Genomic DNA, 22,733 nt, shown 5'->3' on the forward strand with positions numbered 1-22,733 from the left:
GTGCTCTCTGCCACCCCCTGTGCTCTCCGCCTCCCCCCAGTGCTCTCTGCCACCCCCCCTGTGCTCTCCACCCAGTGTTCTCTGCCACCCCCCCTGTGCTCTCCGCCTCCCCCCAGTGCTCTCCGCCACCCCCTCAGTGCTCTCCACCTCCCTCCATGCTCTCCGCCACCCCCCCAGTGCTCTGTATCACCCCCCAGTGCTCTCCACCTCCCCCCATGCGCTCTGCCACCCCCCAGTGCTCTTAACCTCCCCCCAGGGCTTTCTGCCACCCTCCAAGTGCTCTCTGCCACCCCCTCCCAGTGCTTTCAACCTCCCCCATGCTCTCTACCACCCCCCTAGTGCTCTCTACCACCCCCCCTAGTGCTCTCTGCCACCCCCCAGTGCTCATCACCTCCCCCCATGCTCTCCACCTCTTCCCATGCTCTCTGCCGCCCCCCCCCAATGCTCTCCACCTCCCTGCATGCCCCCCTCCTGTAACCTGTATAGGAGGAGCAGTGGGGGCAGCTACATATAAAACAATCATTTTCTCCATCTCCCTTCTGCAATATCGGAATGCCTGAGGCTGCGAGAGGTAGAGGAAAAGCAGGCATTCCAATACTGCAGAAGGGAGATGGAGGAAATGATTGTTTTATATGCAGCCGCCCCCACTGCTCCTCCTACACCACCCATACTCTTTGCCTCCTTGTGATCTCCACCTCCCCCAGTGCTCTCTGCCACCCTCCAGTGATCTCCACCTCCCCCCAGTGCTCACTGCCACCTCCCAGTGCTCACTGCCACCCCCCAGTGATCTCCACCTCCCCCTGTGCTCTCTGCCACCCTCCTGTGCTCTCTGTCACCCCCCAGTACTCTCTGCCACCCCCTCTGTGCTCTCCGCCTCCCCCAGTGCTCTCTGCCACCCCCCTGTGCTCTCCACCTCCCCCAGTGCTCTCTGCCACCCCCCCTGTGCTCTCCGCCTCCCCCCAGTGCTCTCTGCCACCCCCCCTGTGCTCTCCGCCTCCCCCCCCAGTGCTCTCCGCCACCCCCCCAGTGCTCTCCACCTCCCTCCATGCTCTCCGCCACCCCCCCAGTGCTCTGTGCCACCCCCCAGTGCTCTCCACCTCCCCCCATGCGCTCTGCCACCCCCCAGTGCTCTTAACCTCCCCCCAGGGCTTTCTGCCACCCTCCAAGTGCTCTCTGCCACCCCCTCCCAGTGCTTTCAACCTCCCCCATGCTCTCTACCACCCCCCTAGTGCTCTCTGCCACCCCCCAGTGCTCTCTGCCACCCCCCAGTGCTCATCACCTCCCCCCATGCTCTCCACTGCCCTCCCTGTGCTCTCCACCTCTTCCCATGCTCTCTGCCGCCCCCCCCAATGCTCTCCACCTCCCTGCATGCTCTCCGCCGCCCTCCCTGTGCTCTCCACCTCCCCAATGCTCTCTGCTGGAGGTGCCGGTTAGCATGTCATGGGCTGCTCAATCCAAAATGCCCGGGCCTATTTTTTGTCCCAGTCCGGGCCTGTGCATGACAGGCAGAGAACTCCACATGATGAAAAATAGGGGGTTATTTACTAAAGGCAAATCCACTTTGCACTACAAGTGCATACTACAAGTGCAAAGTGCACTTGAAATTGTACTAAAAGTGCACTTGGAAATGCAGTCACTGTAAATCCAAGGGGGACATGCAAGGAAAATTAAAAACAGCATTTTAGCATGCACATGAATGAATGATAAAATCAGCAGCGCTTCCCCTCATTTCAGATCTACCCCTCCTCAGATTTACAGCGACTGCACTTTCAAGTGCACTTTCAGTGCAATTTTAAGTACACTTTGCACTTGTAGTGCAAAGGTGATGTGCCTTTCGTAAATAACCCCCAAACTGTGTAACACAAAGGCTGCAGTATAATGCACTGGATTCCTCCTTGCAGTGTTTGTGTGTCATGTGTTGGTGTGTAAACTGCAGTGAGCATTCCAGCCTTACAATGACTTATCTCTTTCTCTCAGTCTAAGAGCCAAAACAAGACTTAAAAGAGAGGATGGGGGTAGTAACCGGCAGGACTGTTCTCGCCTAGAGACCAACAACCTTTTCAGGAAATGCCAGAGAGCTGCCAAAATTCAGCTCAGCAAGCAAACTATTGTCAATGAAGAGCAGGAAGCAGCCGATTGTCTTGCTTAGATTAGACTTTCTAAGCTACACAATCAGCAAACCTGAAAATGAATAATATCAAAGTTAAACATATTTAACAAACTAATTTAGAACACATTTTCAATTTTGACTGGAATTCCACTTTAAACATGTTTGTAATCTCTTAGCCAGTTTGGGCCAGATCCTCAAACGAATTACGCTGGCGTATCTATGGATACGCCGCGTAATTTCAAAGTTCCCCCGTCGTATCTCTGTTTTGTATCCACAAAACAAGATACGACGGAATCTGGGCTCGATCCGACAGGCGTACGTCTTATGTACGCCATTGGATCGTAGATGCATATTTACGCTGGCCGCTAGGTGACGTTTCCGTCGAATTCCGCGTTGAGTATGCAAATTAGTCGAATTTTGAAAATGTTACGTCGTGGATCTGGCCCTTTGTCTCTACATTCAATAGATTTTTCAAATCTCCCCTATTTGAATTCTTTAAAAATGCAATTACATTATGCAATGTCACTACACAGAGGAGCCTGGAGTAGCAGGATGATTTTGAATTTTAATATAGCTTTGGTGTAATATAAATATATAATTGCTAATTGTTTTAATATTTATCATTTCACAGTGTGCTCATACACTAATCGCTGCAGAAAAAAAGGTGATCCGGAATGGAGAGTTTTCATCTTAAAAACATCCTTGTTCTATCATTTGGAATTTTACTTTTATACACTGCTTATATGGGACTTCAAACTCTTCAGGTAATTCACTTAAAAGTGAAATACAAAGTTTCTTACATACTCTTTTGATCTCTATCTTTGTAATTTTTTGACACAATAATGTTGTAAAATCTGGCCCAATGTTGCATGCATCCCACACACAGACAATTGGATATCTAACTTGAAAATGGTAAATACTGGGATTTCATGTGTAAAGTTAACACTTTGCAATTAAATGGGCTGTTTACCTCTCATGAACAGCCATAGACATTACAACTGTGTAGATTAAGGGTGCCCTAATCACACACATAAAAGGAGGGTTTGCTGCGCCGCACAGCCAATCCCATCAATCCCATGACTAAGTCTTTTATGATGAAACATGTCGAAACATGTCGGGGCGTGGCTGTGCGGCAACCATCTGAAGTGAACGTGTGACGTATCAAGGCCGATCAAGGAAGCAGAGATCCAGGAAGGAACAGCTGGGAGGTGGTGAGTGATCAGTTGACACCTTGGGTCTGCTGTGACCAATATACTCGGTTTTTGGTTCCTCTCTAAACGAGTGTTTGCTGTGCAGTGTATTGCTCTATTTTTTTGAGATTCTTGTGAGTGCTATATTTGAAGACTCAAGTGTGTTATTAAACTGATTTTACGGTATCATGCTATTTTGAGCACTTCTTTTTTTTACATGCGGAGCTTTCTGGCAGTGAATTGGTTTGAACTGGAATTATCTGCTATACCTACCAGTGAGGTCTTTTTGTACACGTTTACACGCCGAACACGAGAGTGTAAGGCAATTTGAGTTGGTGAGTTTTGCATCTGACAGGAGAGGATTCACTGACACCGGGTGTGGTGGAAGATTGGAAGCTATTATCATTTTTTCACAAACCTACTTGATGTGTTTTATGGACTTATATTTAATTAATATTTAAACACATTTATATACATTTTTTGGAATTTGTGCACATATTCACTTTTGTCACATGGTGATGTTTATGGACATTAGCATTATTTTTGAATACCGGTGAAAACGGATATTTCATCTCACATTGTTTACAGCGCTGCTTATATTTTATTACACTAATTTTAGGGTTTTAGAATATGTTTTCCATAGCCAACCATCTTCCCCAAATTTTGTGGAAGGTTTTGTTCCGTTTCCGGAGTTCAAAAGTCAGTTTATACAGTGGGATAGCGTCATTAATAAGCTTTAACCAGAGGGATTTCAGAGAGGTCTGTGCTCCCTTCCAGGACAGTAAAATAGCTTTTTAAACACAGAAAAAGAGTATACGGAGCAGTCTCTTGGCATGTGATGATAGGTGTAATTCGAACAAAAAGTTCTTGGGGTGGATTATGTTTGGGAGGCCTAGCGACGATGAGATGAAAGCACCCACTTCTTCCCAGAAGTCCCGGACTACCAGGCACGACCAGAAGCAGTGTAAGAAATCAGCCTCTTGGTCACAGCCGCTGAAACAGGCAGCCGAAGGCAGGAGACCCATCTTGTGTAACCTAGCCGGAGTGAGGTGAGTTTGATGAAAATTTTTGACCTGTATGATGCGGTCCCAGGAAGCAATAACAGAGGTTTTATAGGTATCACTAAATTCTGACCAGTCCTCGTCTACCAGGGAGATGTCCAGAGAGGTCCATTTTTACCTGAGCTTTGTGAAACCTGGGGTTAAAGTCAGTCATTAGGGCTGCATAATAGGTGGAGACAAGTTTAGTGGGATCTGGCTGTCTAAGCAGTTTTTCCAATGGAGGCAGGTCAGTGAGATCATCCAGGGAGCCAAACTGGGGACGAATAGCGTGTCTGAGCTGGTAGTAATAAAATAGGTATGATCTTGGTAGATCGAAGTCTAAACGTAGCTGAGAAAAAGATTTAAAGCCCTGAGCGTTGTACAGGTGGCATAAATATTTAACCCCCCTGGAGTACCAGCGATTGGGATCAGGAAGGGAGTATAGTTCCTGCAGATTAGGGGTAAACTACAGGGGGTTGTTGGGAGATTTTAGCCAGGTGTGCCTGGATACTTTTGTGACAATATAACGGAAAGAGGAAAGGGAAGTGTCACGATCAGGCGTCGGGCTTGAAGACCAGTTGCTACAGCAGTGGCAGGACAGGCATACAGGCAGTCACTTCTGGCAGATTATACAGGCTCCCCTGAGGTGTGGAGTCTAAGTACTAGCTGGTTTTCCCCAGAGCTCCTGATGGTGGAGATGGATTTAGCTGCAAGCAAGTACCAGGTCGCGGTCCTCAAGTTTGCCCCACCAGGGTGTGAGCAAGCTGGGGTCTAATAGCGGATAAACAGACAAGGATGAAACAGCAGCATGGTCAGTAAACAAGCCAAGGGATCAATCACGAGTGGCTGCAGGTTGGGATCAGGCAGTAGAGTAGTCAAAGAACATAGCCGAGGGTCAAACACGGGTGGTTGCAAATTGGGATCAGGCAGTTGAGTAGTCCAGGAACAGGCCGAGAGTCAAACACGGGTGGTTGCAGATACAAATGGCAGCAGGAACGACAACAGCAAGGCACTGGCAGGGAAGGCACAATAACCTGGCAAAGAGGAAGTGCTGAGGAAAGGCTTTTATAGGAAGTTCATGGGAGGAGCAAGGGGTTCAAGGTTCAGCTGCAATCAAGACACCAAGCAGAGTAGTCTAATGGATCATATAGGTTTATCCAGCAGATCAGGCAGGGAACTGTCCAGCATCCCAGAAAGCTCAGTGGGAAGAGACAATGCCAGACACAGAAGAGGTCCCAGGTTCAAGCCCAGGTCCTGACAGGAAGTGGCAAGTAGGGAGGTTCCGGGGCGATCGGGGACCCGGCCTCTGTAGATAATATTATGTAGGGTTTCCAGAGAAGATGCGATGGCTCCCTCCGTGGAGGTACAGGTATTGGCCGGAACCGGGCACAGCCAATTGTGGATGTGCACCAACTGGGATGCCAAATAATATAGAAAGAAGTTGGGAAATGTCAGGCCTGCCAAGTGCGCTGGCAACCGTAGTGTTTCAAGTGCTACCTTGGGGGAGCCACCCTTCCACAGGAAAGTAGTACATATTGAATCTATGCGTTTAAAAATAGATTTAGGTATTTTGCAAGGGGAATTGGAAAGGATATAGAGTAATCTCGGTAGGTAGATCATTTTGAGGACGTTGGCCCTCCCCATAAGATCCAGAGGCAGATCCATCCACTGCTTGGTCTGCTTCTGAAGGCAGACCAATAGAGGATCTAAGTTATTGGCGACATATGAAGATAAAGGGGTCTGCACCAGAACCCCAAGGTACCTAAAGGAGGATACCACTTGAAGCTTGGAATCCGGGTGAATCAGGGGAGGCTCAGCCACGTCTAGGAGGAAAAGACTAGACTTATACCAATTCACCCGGAAGCCAGATGTAACAGATGCTCCGCGCGCCTGTTATTTTCCTATGATGTCATTGCGCAGGGCCCTGTGCGTTCCACTGTGGAACGTGGAAGTGCGCCTACAACGGCGCTCCTTTCAAATCTAGTGCCATGCACTACAGCTGCTGGAGTGCCTATAAAGGCATTGACTTTACACTCAAGGAGTGTTCTATTGTCAGCCATAGCCTGTCTACCGTTGCGCGGCCTTGCTACACATCCCGCTATTTTAGCTCTCTATGCTGCAACACCGCTCCAGGAAACAACTACTACTTTGGTACCAATGCACCCACTACAACACAGCATTGCTGGGAACATTTAGCTCCCTATGCTGCAACACCGCTCCAGGAAACAACTACTACTTTGGTGCTAATGCACCCACTACAACACAACATTGCTGGGAACAACCTTCAGTCCTTTGGCGAACACCTTGTACTACTGATACTCTATCTCCTGCATAAGAAGCCTACAAACGGATAAGTAACCAGTGTATCACTTTTAGTCCTATAGAAGATCTACTGCTAGTGTTTCAGTTATTCAAATTGTGTTACTAAAGATGCCGTCTGCATACTAACATATTATCTGGGAGGTATTACTGTGCTAAAGGCTGTTTGCTAAGGAGTACCTTAACTGCTTGCCGACCAGCCGCCGCATATACGGCGGCAGGTCGGCTCGGCTACGCGAGATCATGCTCCCGATGAGCGTGCCCGGCGGCGCGACCCGTCATTACAGAACGAGAACCGGGAGCTGTGTGTGTAAACACACAGCTCCCGGTCCTGTCAGGGGGAGAAAAGCCTGATCGTCTGTTCATACAATGTATGAACAGCGATCAGTCATTTCCTCAAGTCAGTCCTACCCCCCCTTCAGTTAGAACACACACAGGGAACATAAATAACCCCTTCCTCGCCCCCCTAGTGTTAACCCCTTCCCTGCCAGTGGTATTTTTATAGTAATCAATGCATTTTTATAGCACTGATCTCTATAAAAATGCCAATGGTCCCAAAAATGTGTCAAAAGTGTCCGAAGTGTCCGCCATAAGGTCGCAGTACTGATAAAAATCGCTGATCGCCGCCATTACTAGTAAAAAAAAAAATATTAATAAAAATGCCATAAAACGATGCGCTATTTTGTAGACGCTATAACTTTTGCGCAAACCAATCAATAAACGCTTATTGCATTTTTTTTTACGAAAAATATGTAGAAGAATACTTATCGGCCTAAACTGAGGAAAACATTTTTTTTTATATATATATTGTTGGTCATATTTATTACAGCAAAAAGTAAAAAATATTCATTTTTTTTTTCAAAATTGTCGCTCTATTTTTGTTTATAGCGCAAAAACTAAAAACTGCAAAGGTGATCAAATACCACCAAAATAAAGCTCTATTTGTGGGGAAAAAAGGACGCCAATTTTGTTTGGGAGCCATGTCGCAGGACCGCGCAATTGTCAGTTAAATCGACGCAGTGCCGAATCGCAGAAAAGTGGCCCGGTCATTGACCAGCAATATGGTCCGGGTCTTAAGTGGGTAAAGGGCTAGCTAGCTTCAATATAACAGATGCTATATTTACCTCATGTATGCAACTATATTTACCTGAGCTATATTGCCTCTCTCATGCAACTACTATTACGTCTACAATATTACCTTATGTATGCAGCTATACTTACCTGAGCTATATTGCCTCTCTCATGAAAATACTATTAAGTCTACAGGAATTACCTCGTGTGTGCAACTGTAATTACCTAAACTATATTACTTCTCATACGCTAGTACTATTACCTAAACTATAGTACCCGTGATATACAAGTATGAGTTGTTACTACAACTCCAATTTACTACAAGCTTGACATAAGTACAAATCCCTTATAGGCCTCGTCCTAATTATTTGAACATGTTCGCTCTAACTTTTCTAGGCTAAGGGTTGATGCTGTTATATAGCATCTCCCTTAGTGACCTAATACATCCCTATATGCTTAACTTGATATGGTGTAGAGCAGGGTTTCTCAACTCCAGTCCTCAAGGCTCCCCAACAGGTCAAGTTTTCAGGTTTTCTATTATTTTGCACAGGGGATTTGATCCATTTCGCTGCCTTGGTAATTACCACAGCAGTTTCATCTGAGGGAAATCCTGAAAACATGACCTGTTGGGGCGAGTTGAGAAACATTGACGTAGAGAACCCCCAAACTCCTGTTACTAGGAGCAACGCCTGGGGTCTCTTACTGAAAATCACTTGCATATAGAGGTTTATTGGAATAATGACCTTGAAGCAAATTATATTTTTAAACGCTAAGCTCTGGTCGCATGTTGTAATGCTTCCATCCTTAGTAGATCAACGCCTTTCTTTATGTGACAGAAAGATGATGTAGAGACCCCCAAACTCCTGTTGCTAGGAGTGACGCCTGGGGCCAATACTGAGTTGTCGCATAGAGAAGCGCATTGAAGTCCTTGCTAACCGCAGTTGTGGTTCACTCCGTTCACCAGTGCTGTTACAGAATAATAGAACCATAAAAAATGAACCCAGCGGAACTTGCAAACCAAGTTGTCACCCTTGCTCAGAGGGTAGATCTCGCTCACACACTACAAAATCTACAAGCTGAAAATCAGGTCTTGCAAGAATTAGTTGCCCTTACCCCAAATTTACCTTGTCTCCCTAAGGTTAATCCACCTCCTACTTTTTTTGATGATCAAAAGACCTATAGAGAGTTCATTAATGCCTGTAAATTAATGTTTGAACTCCGTCCTCGCACTTTCCCCAATGATAGGATTAAGGTGCTTACCCTTATATCCTATTTACAGGGTGAACCCCATGCTTGGGCAAATACCTACCTAGAAAAAGAGGATCCGATCTTAAACTTCTGTCAACAATTTCTAGCAACTATGGGGCAGATCCACGAAGCACTTACGCCGGCGTATCTTGAGATGCGCGGCGTAAGTGTAAATATGCGCCGTCGTATCTATGTGCCGTATCCACAAAACGAGATACGCCTGAAAAATAGGTTTTTCCGACCGACGTAATTTTTCTGCGCCGGCGCATCGTGGGCGCAAATATACGCTGGACACACCATTGTTTTGCTATGCAAATATGCAAATAAGGGAGATACGGCGATCCACGAATGTACGTGCGCCCGACGCAGGCTATGCGCGCCGCGCATAAGTCATACGTCCGGTCTAAAGTTACCCCTCATAAAAGCAGCTTTAACTTTGCACCAGACGTATGCAGGTCAGCTTCAGCAGCACCGTTATGGACGAGCTGAGCATCCACACTTGCAGGACAACAATCTCTATGCCAACATGCCAGGGGCATCCATGGTCATAGCTATACTACTGGCTTTAGATGCGTGTAGAAGGAGGAGGGCACGGGAGAGGACATACCGACCGCGCCTAAACGTCTTTGGCATGTGTGAATCGGAGGTTACATAGTTACATAGTTACATAGTTAGTCAGGTTGAAAAAAGACACAAGTCCATCCAGTTCAACCACAAAAAAACAAAATAAAAAACACAGTAAAATCCTATACACCCAACTCCATACCCACAGTTGATCCAGAGGAAGGCAAAAAACCCCAGCAGAGCATGATCCAATTTGCTACAGCAGGGGAAAAAATTCCTTCCTGATCCCCCGAGAGGCAATCGGATTTACCCTGGATCAACTTTACTTACAAATCTTAGTACTCAGTTATATTCTGTACATTTAGGAAAGAATCCAGGCCTTTCTTAAAGCAATCTACTGAGCTGGCCAGAACCACCTCTGGAGGGAGTCTGTTCCACATTTTCACAGCTCTTACTGTGAAAAACCTTTCCGTATTTGGAGGTGAAATCTCTTTTCCTCTAGACGTAAAGAGTGCCCCCTTGTCCTCAGTGTTGACCGTAAAGTGAATAACTCAACACCAAGTTCACTGTATGGACCTCTTATATATTTGTACATGTTGATCATATCCCCCCTTATTCTTCTCTTCTCAAGAGTGAATAAATTCAGTTCCTCTAATCTTTCCTCATAGCTGAGCTCCTCCATGCCTCTTATCAGTTTGGTTGCCCTTCTCTGCACTTTCTCCAGTTCTCCAGGTGTACCGCATCTTCAGATTCAGCCCTAATGCCATCCTGGAAATAGCCACAACCCTGAAAGATGACATCACCAGCCAGACACACCGCTCACAAGCAGTGGAGCCACTGGTCAAGGTACTGGCAACACTCCATTTCCTTGCCAGTGGCTCGTTCCAGCGTACAAGTGGAGACATGGCTGGGCTGGCACAATCTTTCATTAGCAGATGTGTGCACCAGGCCAACCAAATCATCAGACCCACCCAGGAGCATCTGCGGGTGAAGGCAATGCGGGATTTAGTCAGAATTGCCGGATTTCCACGCACCGTGGGGGCCATTGATTGCACACATGTGGCACTACGGCCCCCCCCGTGCCACAGAGCACATATACCGCAATCAGAAGCACTGGCATTCCATCAACATACAGGTGATAGCCGTTGCCCAATGCCTCATATGGCACGTCCGTGCCAAACACCCAGGGTCCAGCCACGACAGCTACATATACCGTCAAAGCCCCATCCCAACAGAATTTAAACAGAACGTGTACGGCAGTGTTTCCCAACTCCAGTCCTCAAGGCACACCAACAGGTCATGTTTTCAGGATTTCCCTCAGATGAAACGGCTGTGGTAATTACTAAGGCAGTGAAACTGATCAAATCACCTGTGCAAAATAATGGAAAGCCTGAAAACATGACCTGTTGGTGTGCCTTGAGGACTGGAGTTGGGAAACACTGGTGTACGGGGACAGCTGGCTGGTTGGTGAGTGACATGGGTGTCAGGCATGACTGTCCGCCCCCATGATGCAGACATCACGAGGGACACATGCACGACTAACATCCTCCTGTCTTTTCCCTTCCAGGTGACTCTGCATATGAACTTGGACCCCCTCTCATGACTCCATTCCGGAATCCTGAAACCCCAGGAGAGCAAAGATACAATGCTGCACACACACGTACCCGTGGAGTGGTGGAACGCACCTTTGGCCTCCTGAACTCCCGTTTCCGATGCCTGGATAAGTCTGGGGGTACCCTGTTGTATTCCCCAAACTTTTTGTGCCAGATCATCAGTGCATGTTGCATGCTGCACAACTTCTCTATGAGAAAGGGCCTGGAGATTGACATATGTGATGACCTGACCCCCCAACCAGACAATCCCCCCCTAACCGAGGCTACCCCGACTTCTGAGGGAAGAGCAGTCAGGAGATGCCTCACAGTAGGCATCTTTGCACGTTAAACACACACATTTATCATGGCACAAGGAGAATGCACGTATGCACACCACAGTGGTCCCTAGCACACACACCCCACATCCTCATCAAATTGGATTAGCCCAAGTCCACCAATCAGGACTTGGGAGCAGCAACGCCACGCCAAGGCTCCAATTATGTTGCTGTACATTCATACACCATTCACACGGACCTGGGGATCACTTCTCCCTGGTCCTGGGGATCACTTCTCCCCGACAACCAAGGGTGACACCCCTTTTCCGGCAGGAATGTCTGTTAAATGCCGAGGCGCTGGGAAGAGGTGACAGAGATAGATAGATATAGAACAGAGAGGACATAGTGGACATATGCCTCTAACAGGTGTCATGCGATGTGTTGTCGAAAACTCTTCCTCTCCAGGCGTTGCTTCCAAAATATTCAGACATAACTTCATTATATGATGGTTTATTCTTCCAACGATATGACAGCAAATAGACAGTTTATGCTTACATTGATTACAGCTGGTAAGACATCATGGCAGGTAGGCATCACAAAGTTACAGAAGGAGGAAATAGATGGTACATCTTCTATGCTGGCTATAGAGCCTCTCCGAGCAGGTAGGTTTCCAAACTTCCATCTCATCAGCAGAGTCCCTTCCCCCGTCGGGTCGGGGGTGACCCTGAGGTCCCTCTCTTACTATGCTCAAACCTGTATACTTATACAAGTTTAACAGCTAACTAAGCACAATTGGCTCGTTTCCAAAGAAGGTTGCGATGATCGTTCACACCCACTTAGGTATTTTTAAGTATCATCTCCACCCATCTTCTTGACGTATGTTTTTTAAGAATAGATATGGCCTACAACAGATGTAACTGACCTTGTTTGCCCTCAAAGCTACCATGTCTAAACCAAAATGACTCAGATACATTTATTCATAAAAATATTAATGAATTTAAAATCTAACAATGTCACCCCCACATTCAAACATCAGGCACACTGTAGCCTGCACTACTAACCGTGTGCTTTGGCTACATAAAAAAATAAAAACTCATAACCTGAGTATATGACAAAAAGAAACATACAACACTCATAACCGGAGTCGAAAAGAAAAAAAAAGTAGGGCTGTTACTGATCAAAATTTTTCTGTACGATTAATCGTTTTTTTTTTAATCGATTAATCTACTAATTTCGATTAATTATAACGCACATACAGATCCAACTACTTTTAGCTGATCTCCTTGCAGGCTGATTCCCAGTGCAGCTCCCAACCACTGGACAAATGGATAGCAGGATACAAAAAACACACAAAGGCAGAGCTCAATGGGAATAGCATTAAAACATTTATAGTCTTCAAATAGGTAACCAAATAAATATTGCACTGGAGATAAAATCGATGTAGCTACATAAATTGTAAAAATGGTGTGAGTAATACCAAACGGTACCAAAAGCAGTCATAAAAAACCTGTAGCTAAGTATGATACATAATGGTATAAAAATGTGTACAACGATACCACTGCTGAATCCGGATGAGGAGAGGTTAACATCAGTCCGTCGGCATGTAGATGTCCCATGAAGGGAACTATCACAACTCCCAGTGGATGGTTGTAGAATCCCAGGTTGATAGAGTGAAGTGAAAGAAGGAAGTGTAACAGCCCTTGTGTGTGGCAGATAGTAAGGTCCCACCGGCATGCAGATATGAAGGCACAGCAAAGGAGCCCTTCAGATGGACACGGCAAGCCCCACCGGTGTCCGTGACGTTACTGGATCTCCAACGGAACTCCCTGAAGGCCCAGAAGCCGGCGGAGAGGTGAGTACCAATCAAAAGAATTTTAATCGATCAAAAAGATTTTGATCGATCAAAAAAATTAAAGATTAATCGATTAATTAAAAGTTAATTTGCACAGCCCTAAAAAAAAGAAAAAAAATCAACGGCGGTGCCGTGCCCCACGCCTGCGGCGGCCACGGCCCCGGCCCCGGCCCCAGCTCCTCATGGGAGACTCATGGGGGGAAATCAGTAGGAGGAGCATACCCTGGTCTCTCCACGCCTGGCGGCCTGCCCTCCAATGCCAGGGCGATGCGGGTGAGGACCGCATTGGTGTCCGCATGCAGCCGCACCCCCGCCTGAATGGCTGCCGTGTTGTCCCTGACAGCCTCTGTCAGGGCGTGGAACTCCTCACCCAGGCCTGCTGTGGTGGCCTGCATATCAGCCAGGCAGGTGACCACAGCTGAGGAATTGCAGCCCAACTCCTCCACAGCTTCCTTCACGGAGGCCATGTTTTGGGCAATGTGGTCCATACTCCCAGATGGCGGGTCTGGCGGGCCTGGTCTCTCCTGAGGTGTTCAGGGAGAACATCTGACACCCCCCCTTGTCTTCCTAGCCACCTTCCTGGGTCCTGAAGTGGCTTGGGGCCTGGGAGAAGGGGAGACCCTTGGGAGGGAAGCCCTGTTGGGGGAGGAGTGGGAGGGGCTACCCCTGATGGAGGGATGACTGGTGCCAGTCACAAGGGAAGACTCCTCCAAATGGAGCCTCACCTCATTCCCACTCATCACCTCCTCCTCCTCAACCACCTTCTGAGGAGAGGTGTGGCCACTCCCTTCCACAGAGGACTCCGGGCTTGCCAGGTGGGCTGACTCAGCCTGATGTCCGGGGGATGGTGTGGACTGGCCAGATGGCCCAGCACCCTCCTGCACATCTGTGGATGACACAAAACATTCACATGTTAGAGGATCCACACACTTGTCACATGTTCCCTTCCACCCCCACACATGCTACACACCAGATAGGAGATAAAACACACTTACCTGTCCTCAACTGAGTCAAAGCCAGAAACTCCCTCCACTTGATGCCTGTGGAGGCACTGGGCAACCACCTGCTCCTCAGCAGTGAGCGTCTCAGTAGTTGCTGGTCCCCCTCCAGTGCCCCTGGCATGAGTGGTCATCCTGGCCAGCTTACCTTTCACCAGGCGCCGCAGATCGTTCATTTTTTTCAAAATGTCATTGGGGCTCCTGCCCTCACTCCCCAAAGCATTAACATCATCAGCAATCTGCGCCAGGATCTCCTTCCTCCTGGACTGGGTGGTATTGGCACTCTCTTCCCCATGGAGATACCTATCATACTGGGCCATGGCCCTGATAATAACCGCCTTCTCCTGTGGGGAAAAATTAAGCTTCCTCCTCTTCCGTGCTGCTGGAGCAGACATGGCTCTAACACAATCACCTGCACAGAAAATAACAAAAGTACCTTGCTTCAGGAGGGGAAACAAGAGGATGTACTTTTGCACTGGATGGGCGCATATCTGGGCGTATTTATGCCCTGGGCGTATCTCACTAATTACGCCAGGCCTAGTTCGTATCTCACTGATTACGCCGGGCCTAGTTCTGAGCATGCGCAGAGAGGCGCTGAACACAGTCAGCGTCACGGCGCATGCGACGTCCGTTCGGCCCTTCATTTGCATGGGGTCATGGCTCATTTCAATGGAACACGCCCACTTCCTTCCTACTTACAATTAAGCCGGCTTACGCCTAGGAATTTACGTTGCGCCGGCGCATCGTCGGGCGCAAATACTCTGAGGATACGGGGCCAGATCCACAAAAGAGATACGTCGACTTAACTCGATTTTTCTAAATTTACACGGCGTGTATCTTTGCGCCCGATCCTCAAAACGAGAAGCGCCTGAAATTCCGGCTTTTCCGTCCTACCTAAAATAATTACACCGGCGCATTCTCGGGCGCAAATTACGCTAGGCACGCCGCTTTATTTGATAGGCAAATATGCAAATGAGGGAGATAGGGCGATCCACAGAATTAAGTGTGTGCGCCGTAGATTACGCCCTGTGCGCACCTGTTAGTTTCCCGGTGGGAATTTACACTTTATAAAAGCAGCCCTAATTTTACACATGCCGTCTGAATGTCTGCTGAAGCAACACCATTGAGGAAGAGCTCAGCACACACACACTTTCATGACTAAAATCTGTCTGCCAAAATGCCAGGACCATCAATGATCCTAGCTGCATTAGTGTCTATAGAGGCACAAAGAAGGAGGAGGGCACAGAGGAGGAGGAGGAGGGCACAGGAGAGGGTATACCGCCCACGCCAAGATTTGTTTGGCATGCCAGCTTCTGAAGTATTCCGCAACTACAGATTTACCCGTGAGGCCATCCTGGAATTAACAACAATACTTCAGGATGATCTTACCAGCCCAACACAAAGCGCCCATGCACTGCAGCCACTCACCAAAGTACTGGCAACTTTGCATTTTCTTGCCACTGGCTCTTTCCAACGCACAAGTGGAGGCGTGGCTGGGATGGCACAATCCTCCATCAGCAGGTGTGTGCACCAAGTGGTCCCTGCAATCCTGCAGCGCATGACAAATCAATTTCAAAAACCCACCCAGGAGGACCAGCGTTTAAAGACCATGACAGACTTCTATCACATTGCCAGATTTCCACGCACCATCGGGGCCATTGATTGTACCCATGTGGCACTACAACCACCCCATGATACTGAGCACATGTTCCGGAATCGTAAAGGCTGGCATTCCATAAATGTGCAGGTGATCGTAGATGCCCATGGCCTCATCTGGCACGTCTGTGCTAAATTTCCGGGATCCTGCCATGACAGCTATATTTTCAGGCAAACACAGATCTCCAGAGATTTGGACCAGAACATGTATGGAGACAGCTGGCTGATTGGTGAGTGACATGTGTGTCAGGTATGTCCCCCCCATGATGCTGACATCACAAGGGGCACATGCATGACTAATATCCTCCTGTCTTTTCCCTTACAGGTGACTCAGGATATGCCTTGGGACCTCACATGATGACCCCATTCAGGAACCCCCAAACCCCAGGAGAACAACGCTACAACCAGGCGCACATACGTACCCGGGGAGTGGTTGAACGTACATTTGGGCTTATGAAGTCCCGCTTCAGATGCCTGGATAAGTCTGGGGGTACACTGCTGTATTCCCCAGACTTTGTGTGCCAGATAATCGGGGCATGTTGTATACTCCACAACTTTGCCATGAGAAGGGGCCTGGAGATTGACTTATGTGATGACCTGACCCCCGACCCAGGCAATACCCCCCCAACCAACTCTACCCGGTCTGCTGAGGGCACAGCAGCCAGGAGACGCCTTGCAGAAGGCATTTTTTCCCAGTAAACGTACATGAATAATGTCACAATAAGAATGTATCTTTTCCCTGTAAATGCACATCAATAAAGTCACAATGATAATGCATGAATGCACACCACTGTGGTTCCTAGCACAGACACATCACATGCACATCGAATTGGATTAGATCCAAGTCCCCCCCCCCCCTTTGGGACTTGGGAGCAGTAACGCCACGCCACGGCTCCAATTATGTCACTGTGCATTCATACACCATTCAGGAACCTGGGATTGCACTTCTCCCCTGTCCTGGGGATCCCTACTCCACCAAAACTGAGGGTGACACCCTTAATTTCTCAGGAATGCCACCCCCCCACATTCACACATCATTCACACACATAAATCAAATCATAAGTACAGAAGACCAAATTAAATAAAAAAAATAAAAAAATGCATAAACAAAAAAACAAAAGTATCCCAGCAAATTAATTAGCGGCGGCGATTGCTACGCCTTGGCTGGGCAGGGGCACGGGCAGGGGCACGGGCAGGGGCACGGCCACGCCGTCGCGGAGGATGTCCATTGGGGGGGGTGAGCTGGGGAAGGAGGAGCCTCCTGGGGGGGGTGAGCTGGGGAAGGAGGAGCCGCCCCTGCTGGCCTGCCCTCCATGGCCCCTGCAATGCGAGTGAGACAGGCAGTGAGGGCAGCCGCATTGGCCTGGCCAGACCTAGTATTGTCCTGCACAGCCTGGGTCAGGGCACTCAGCTCATGGGCCACGCGTGTTGTGGCGGTCTGTATGTCGTTCAAACATGTAATGACCGCCGTTGAGTATGTGGCCACATCACCGAGTGCCTCCATCATTTCACCCTGGCTGTGCTCCATCTGCGTAATTTTTTCAAGTATTTTCCCAAGAGTGCGGGTCTGCCGGGCATTGTCCTTCACCACACTGGCCGACAGACGCTCGCCCACAGCCACGGTCTCCTGGGTTGGCCCCCTGGCTGCCGCTGAGTCTTGCGGGCCTGGAGGAGGGGAGAGAGTGACCCTGGTGACTGGAGGCCTGTTGGGGGAGAAGTGGGAGGGGCTACCCCTGATGGGGGCCTGACTGGTGCCAGCCTCAGGGGTAGCCTCAGGGGAAGACTCAAAGGTCATCATATCAGTGGCCAGGAGGACTTCCCGGCCAATCTGCATATTTTCGTCCTCCTCCCCCTCATCATCCTCCTCCCACTCATCCTCCTCCCCCTCAACCTCCTCCCCCTCAACCTCCTCATGAGTGGAGGTTTGGCCAATCCCCTCCCCTGGGGAATCCTGCCCTTCTTGGGACTCATCATCAGCCTGTCTTGGGGGTGGTGCTGCAGCCTGGCCCGATGGGCCTGCAACCTCCTGGCGTGCAACCTCCTGGCCTGCAACCTCCTGGCCTGCAACCTCCTGGCGTGCAACCTCCTGGCCTGCAACCTCCTGGCCTGCAACCTCCTGGCCATCTGTGGAGGACACAAAACAATCACATGTTTGAGGAACCACACACTTGGCACATCTTCCCTTCCCCCACCCACACATGCTAATCAACAGAGAATAAACAAAAAAACGTACCTGTCCTCCTAGGAACATCTGACGTATAGCCAGGCAGGCCCACCACCTGCTGTGGGTGGAAACACTGGGCCACTGCCCATTCCTCCTCCGTCAGTCTGACTGGGCAGGGTCCCCCCTCCTCCAGTGCCCCTGGTATGGGCGTCGATCCTTGCCATCTTATTCCGGACGACGCTCCTCAGATCATTTATTTTTTTCTGTATGCCAGCGGGGGTCCTGGTCCCCCCCCCCCGCCGCATTGATCTGGTCCGTGATTTTTTTAATAAGCTGCCTCCTCCTGGCCGGGGTGGTGTTCTGGCTCTCAGGGCCATGCAGAAATCGTCCATATTTCACAATGCCCCGAGCAAGAATTTGGGGCCAGATCCACAAAAGAGATACGCTGACTTAACTGCTGTTCAGTCTGTGTGTAACTTTGGAAACGATCCTCAAAAGGATTTTTCCAAAGTTAGGCAGAAGATCCGGCATGTGTAATTGAATTACACTGCCGAATCTTAGGATGCAGTACCGCATCCGCCGCTGGGGGCATTTCGAGTCGAAATGCCGTTTCTAGTATGCAAATTAGCACTTAAGGCGATCCACAAAGCTTTCCAGCTTCGTTTTTTCGCCGTAAGTGTTATTTTGCAAGTGTAAAATTAGGGCTGGTTCTACAAAGTGTAAACTAGTCACACCTTGTAAAAGCCCATTCCAGCGACGGCATTTGGTATGCATTCCCGAGGGAGAACTCCACGGCAATTTGTAAAAACAAAACCGGCATGGGTTCCCCCCCAGGAGCATACCAGGCCCTTAGGTCTGGTATGGGTTGTAAGGGGACCCCCCCTACGCCGAAAAATCGACATAGGGGGTCCCCCTACAATCCATACCAGACCCGTATCCAAAGCACGCTACCCGGCCGGTCAGGAAGGGAGTGGGGACGAGCGAGCGCCCCCCCCCTCCTGAGCCGTACCAGGCCGCATGCCCTCAACATGGGGGGGTTGGGTGCTCTGGGGCAGGGGGGCGCACTGCGGGCCCCCCCACCTCAGAGCACCCTGTCCCCATGTTGATGAGGACAGGACCTCTTCCCGACAACCCTTGCCATTGGTTGTCGGGGTCTGTGGCGGGGGCTTATCGGAATCTGGGAGTCCCCTCAAATAAGGGGGCCCCCAGATACCGGCCCCCCCACCCTAAGTGAATGGATATGGGGTACATCGTACCCCTATCCATTCACCTGTAGGCAAAAAGTTAGTTAGTAAACACACAACACAAGGCTTTTTAAAATAATTTATTATTCTGCTCCGGAGGCCCCCCCTGTCTTCGTTATTAGCTCAATTACCAGGGGGGGCTTCTTCTTCCACTCTCCGGGGGTCTTCTCCGCTCTCCGGGGGGGTTTCTTCTTCCGCTCTCCGGGGGGGGGCTTCTCCGGACTCCGGGGGTGTTCTTCCATCTTCTCCCCTCTTCCGCTGTTGACTCGGCGAACCCCGGTTCTTCTGCAGATGTCCGATGCCTTCTTCTTCAGCGCTGGCTGCCTGCTATCTTTGTGTGTTAGCTCAATTTCTAACAGGCAGCCGGCGCGGTCTTCTGTGACGTCAGGGTCTTCTCTTCCCTTCTTCCGATGTTGCCTCGTCGCCTGTTGTCGCTGTAATGATGGAAGCGTGCCTTGCATCCCATTTATATAGGCATCACCGTCCCATCATGCTCCGGCAGGTACCCACGTGGTGGGTGCCTACCCACGTGCACCCACCACGTGGGTACCTACCGGAGCATGAAATAAGGGGGCCCCCAGAGCACCATATTGCAAAAATACTTTTTACCAAGTTGCTCCACTGCTTCATCTTTCCTCTCAAGATATAACATTCCAGTACCTTGAATTTTCTGATGTATTCAGTGAGAAGAATGCGGAGACATTGCCTCCTCAGGCCTCGTACACACGACAGAGTTTCTCGGCAGAATTCAGCGAGAAACTCGGTCAGAGCTGGATTCTGCCGAGAAACTCTGTCGTCTGTAGACTTTTGGCCCGATGGAGCCGCCGAGGAACTCGTCGAGAAAATAGAGAACATGTTCTCTATTTTCTCGTTGTTCTATGGGAGAAGGCGGCCCGCCGAGCTCCTTGGCGGCTTCATCCCTGAACTCGACGAGGAACTCGACGTGTTTGGCACGTCGAGTTCCTCTGTCGTGTGTACGAGGCCTCATAGGACTTATGACTGTCCCATTGAGTTATTGCCAGATACCACTATACCTACGGGTAGAATTTATTCCCTTTCTCAACCAGAACTTCAACATTTGAAGAAATATTTACAAGATAACTTAAAAAAGAGTTTTATTAAACCTTCTACTTCTCCTGCAAGTGCTGGTAAGTTTTTTGTTACAAACAAAGATGGTAGCCTCAAACCTATAATAGACTACCGAGCCTTGAACAAAGTGACAGTGAAAAATCTACTTCCACTTATTCCTGGACAGATCGAAAGACTACAGGCTTCTAGCATATTTACTAAACTCGATCTTAGAGGAGCTTACAATTTGATTCGTATTAGATCAGGTGATGAATGGAAGACCGCTTTTCGCACACGTTATGGACTCTTCGAATACACTGTAATGCTCCAGCAACCTTTCAAAGCTTTGTGGATGATATTTTCAGAGACCTTCTCGATGTATGTGTAGTTGTATATTTGGATGACATACTCATTTACTCAGATGACTTGATGCAACATCGAAAACATGTCAGATGGGTGCTTGCAAGACTTAGGCCTTGTACACACGATCGGTCAAAACCAATGAAAACGGACGGAAGGTCAGTTTCATCGGTCCAAACCGATCGTGTGTGGGCGCCATCGGTCAGTTATCCTTTGGTCAAAAAAAAAGAGAACTTGCTTTAAAATTGAACCGATGGACGCCTAACCGATAGGTCAAAACCGACGGTTAGTATGCAAAAGCATTGGTTAAAAACCTGCGCATGCTCAGATTCAAGTCGATGCATGCTTAGAAGCATTGAACTTCATTTTTCTCAGCACGTCATTGTGTTTTACGTCACCGCGTTGGACTCGATGGTTTTTTTAACTGATGGTGTGTAGGCACATAAGACCATCAGTCCGCTTCATCGGTTAACCGATGAGAACGGTCCTTTGGACCGTTCTCATTGGATGGACCGACCGTGTACGCAGCCTTAGAGCTCATGCCTTATACGCCAAACTTGAGAAATGTCTCTTTGAACAAATTACTATTTCCTTCCTCGGCTTTGTCATCTCTCCAAAAGGAATACAGATGGATCAGTCCAAAGTGACTTGTATTTCAATCTGGCCTACACCAACTTCTAGGAAGACTGTACAAAGTTTCCTCGGCTTTGCCAATTTCTATAGGAAGTTCATAAAAAATGTCTCCTTATTGGTGAAACCACTTACCGTATTTATCGCGGTATAACGCGCTCCCGCGTATACCGCGCACCCCCAAAGTGACCCCCAATCCTGTGGAAAAAAAGTTATTTTTGTACTTACAGTTTTGGTGTCTTGCGCGGCATCCATCGGTCCATCGGCGGCCTCGTCGGGTCCGGCGTCCTTCTGCGGCTTCGGGTGTCCTCTTCGGCGGGTCCGGAATCCTTCTGCTGGTTCGGGTGTCCTTCTGCGGCTTCGGGTGTCCTTCTGCGGCGGGTCCGGTGTCCTCTTCGGTGGGTCCGGTGTCCTCTTCGGCGGGTCCGGCGTCCTTCTGCGGCGTCCTCGCGGCGTCCTTGCGTCCTCCCCGCTCGTTTCCCGCGCCGAGTTTTGAATATTGCGCCAGCATATACCGAGCGCAGTACACTCGGGCAGGCTCGGCAACTGTCGCGCTCACGTCCTGTACGTCCAGGACGTGACCGCGGAAGAAGCCGAGACTGGCCGACTATACCCGAGTGTACTGCGCTCGGTATATGTCGGCGCAGTATTCAAAACTCGGCGCGGGAAAGCGGGTATCGGCGTATATCGCGCACCCACCATTTTGCCCTGATTTTCAGGGCAAAAAAGTGCGCGATATACGCCGATAAATACGGTACTCAACTTACCAGTTCATTGGTAAAGTTCACCTGGTCAAAGGATGCTCAAAATGCCTTTCAACAATTAAAACATCGCTTCATCACAGCTCAAATCCTACAACTTCCCAATCCTAATTATCATTTTGTATTGGAAAGCGATGCATCACAATGCTCCTTGGGCGCAACTCTTTCTCAGCGATCTGCTCCCAAATCTCCATTTCATCCTGTTGCATTTCTCTCAAAAACCTTGAATACAGCTGAATGTAACTATCCTATTGGAGAAAAAAAAATTGCTCGCAAAAAAAAATGCGCCATGGAGAACTGGCGACACTTACTGGAAGGATCATCACATCCCATAATGATTTATACTGATCATCATAATCTACAATACCTCAAATCTAACAAGACTCTCTCCTCTAGACAACTACGATGGAGTCTTTTCTTCGATAGGTTTGACTTTTTGATTACTTATAGGCGCAAAAAATGGAAAAGCAGATTCTCTTTCTAGACTTTCAGAACCTGTTGAAGAACCTTCTGCTCCATCTCTTCTTATTCCTTCCAATACGTTTATACTTGCTAATCTGAATCTAAAACAGTTACTTAACCACTTCCATA

General features: G+C 48.7%; 1 protein-coding gene across 2 annotated transcripts in view; it reads left to right on the forward strand.

The window, feature by feature from the left end:
- Positions 1 to 22,733, forward strand: part of LOC120937461 (protein unc-93 homolog A-like) — a 1,112,011-nt gene that overhangs the window by 94,627 nt on the left and 994,651 nt on the right. For both annotated transcript variants that reach the window (XM_040350715.1, XM_040350716.1), the window contains exon 2: positions 2,742 to 2,874. In XM_040350715.1, the coding sequence (XP_040206649.1) occupies positions 2,785 to 2,874 (90 nt within the window). In that variant the 5' untranslated portion in view covers positions 2,742 to 2,784. The remainder of the gene's footprint in view (positions 1 to 2,741; positions 2,875 to 22,733) is intronic.

Source organism: Rana temporaria, chromosome 4 (genome assembly GCF_905171775.1).
Source record: "Rana temporaria chromosome 4, aRanTem1.1, whole genome shotgun sequence".
NCBI classification, from domain to species: Eukaryota; Metazoa; Chordata; class Amphibia; order Anura; family Ranidae; genus Rana; species Rana temporaria.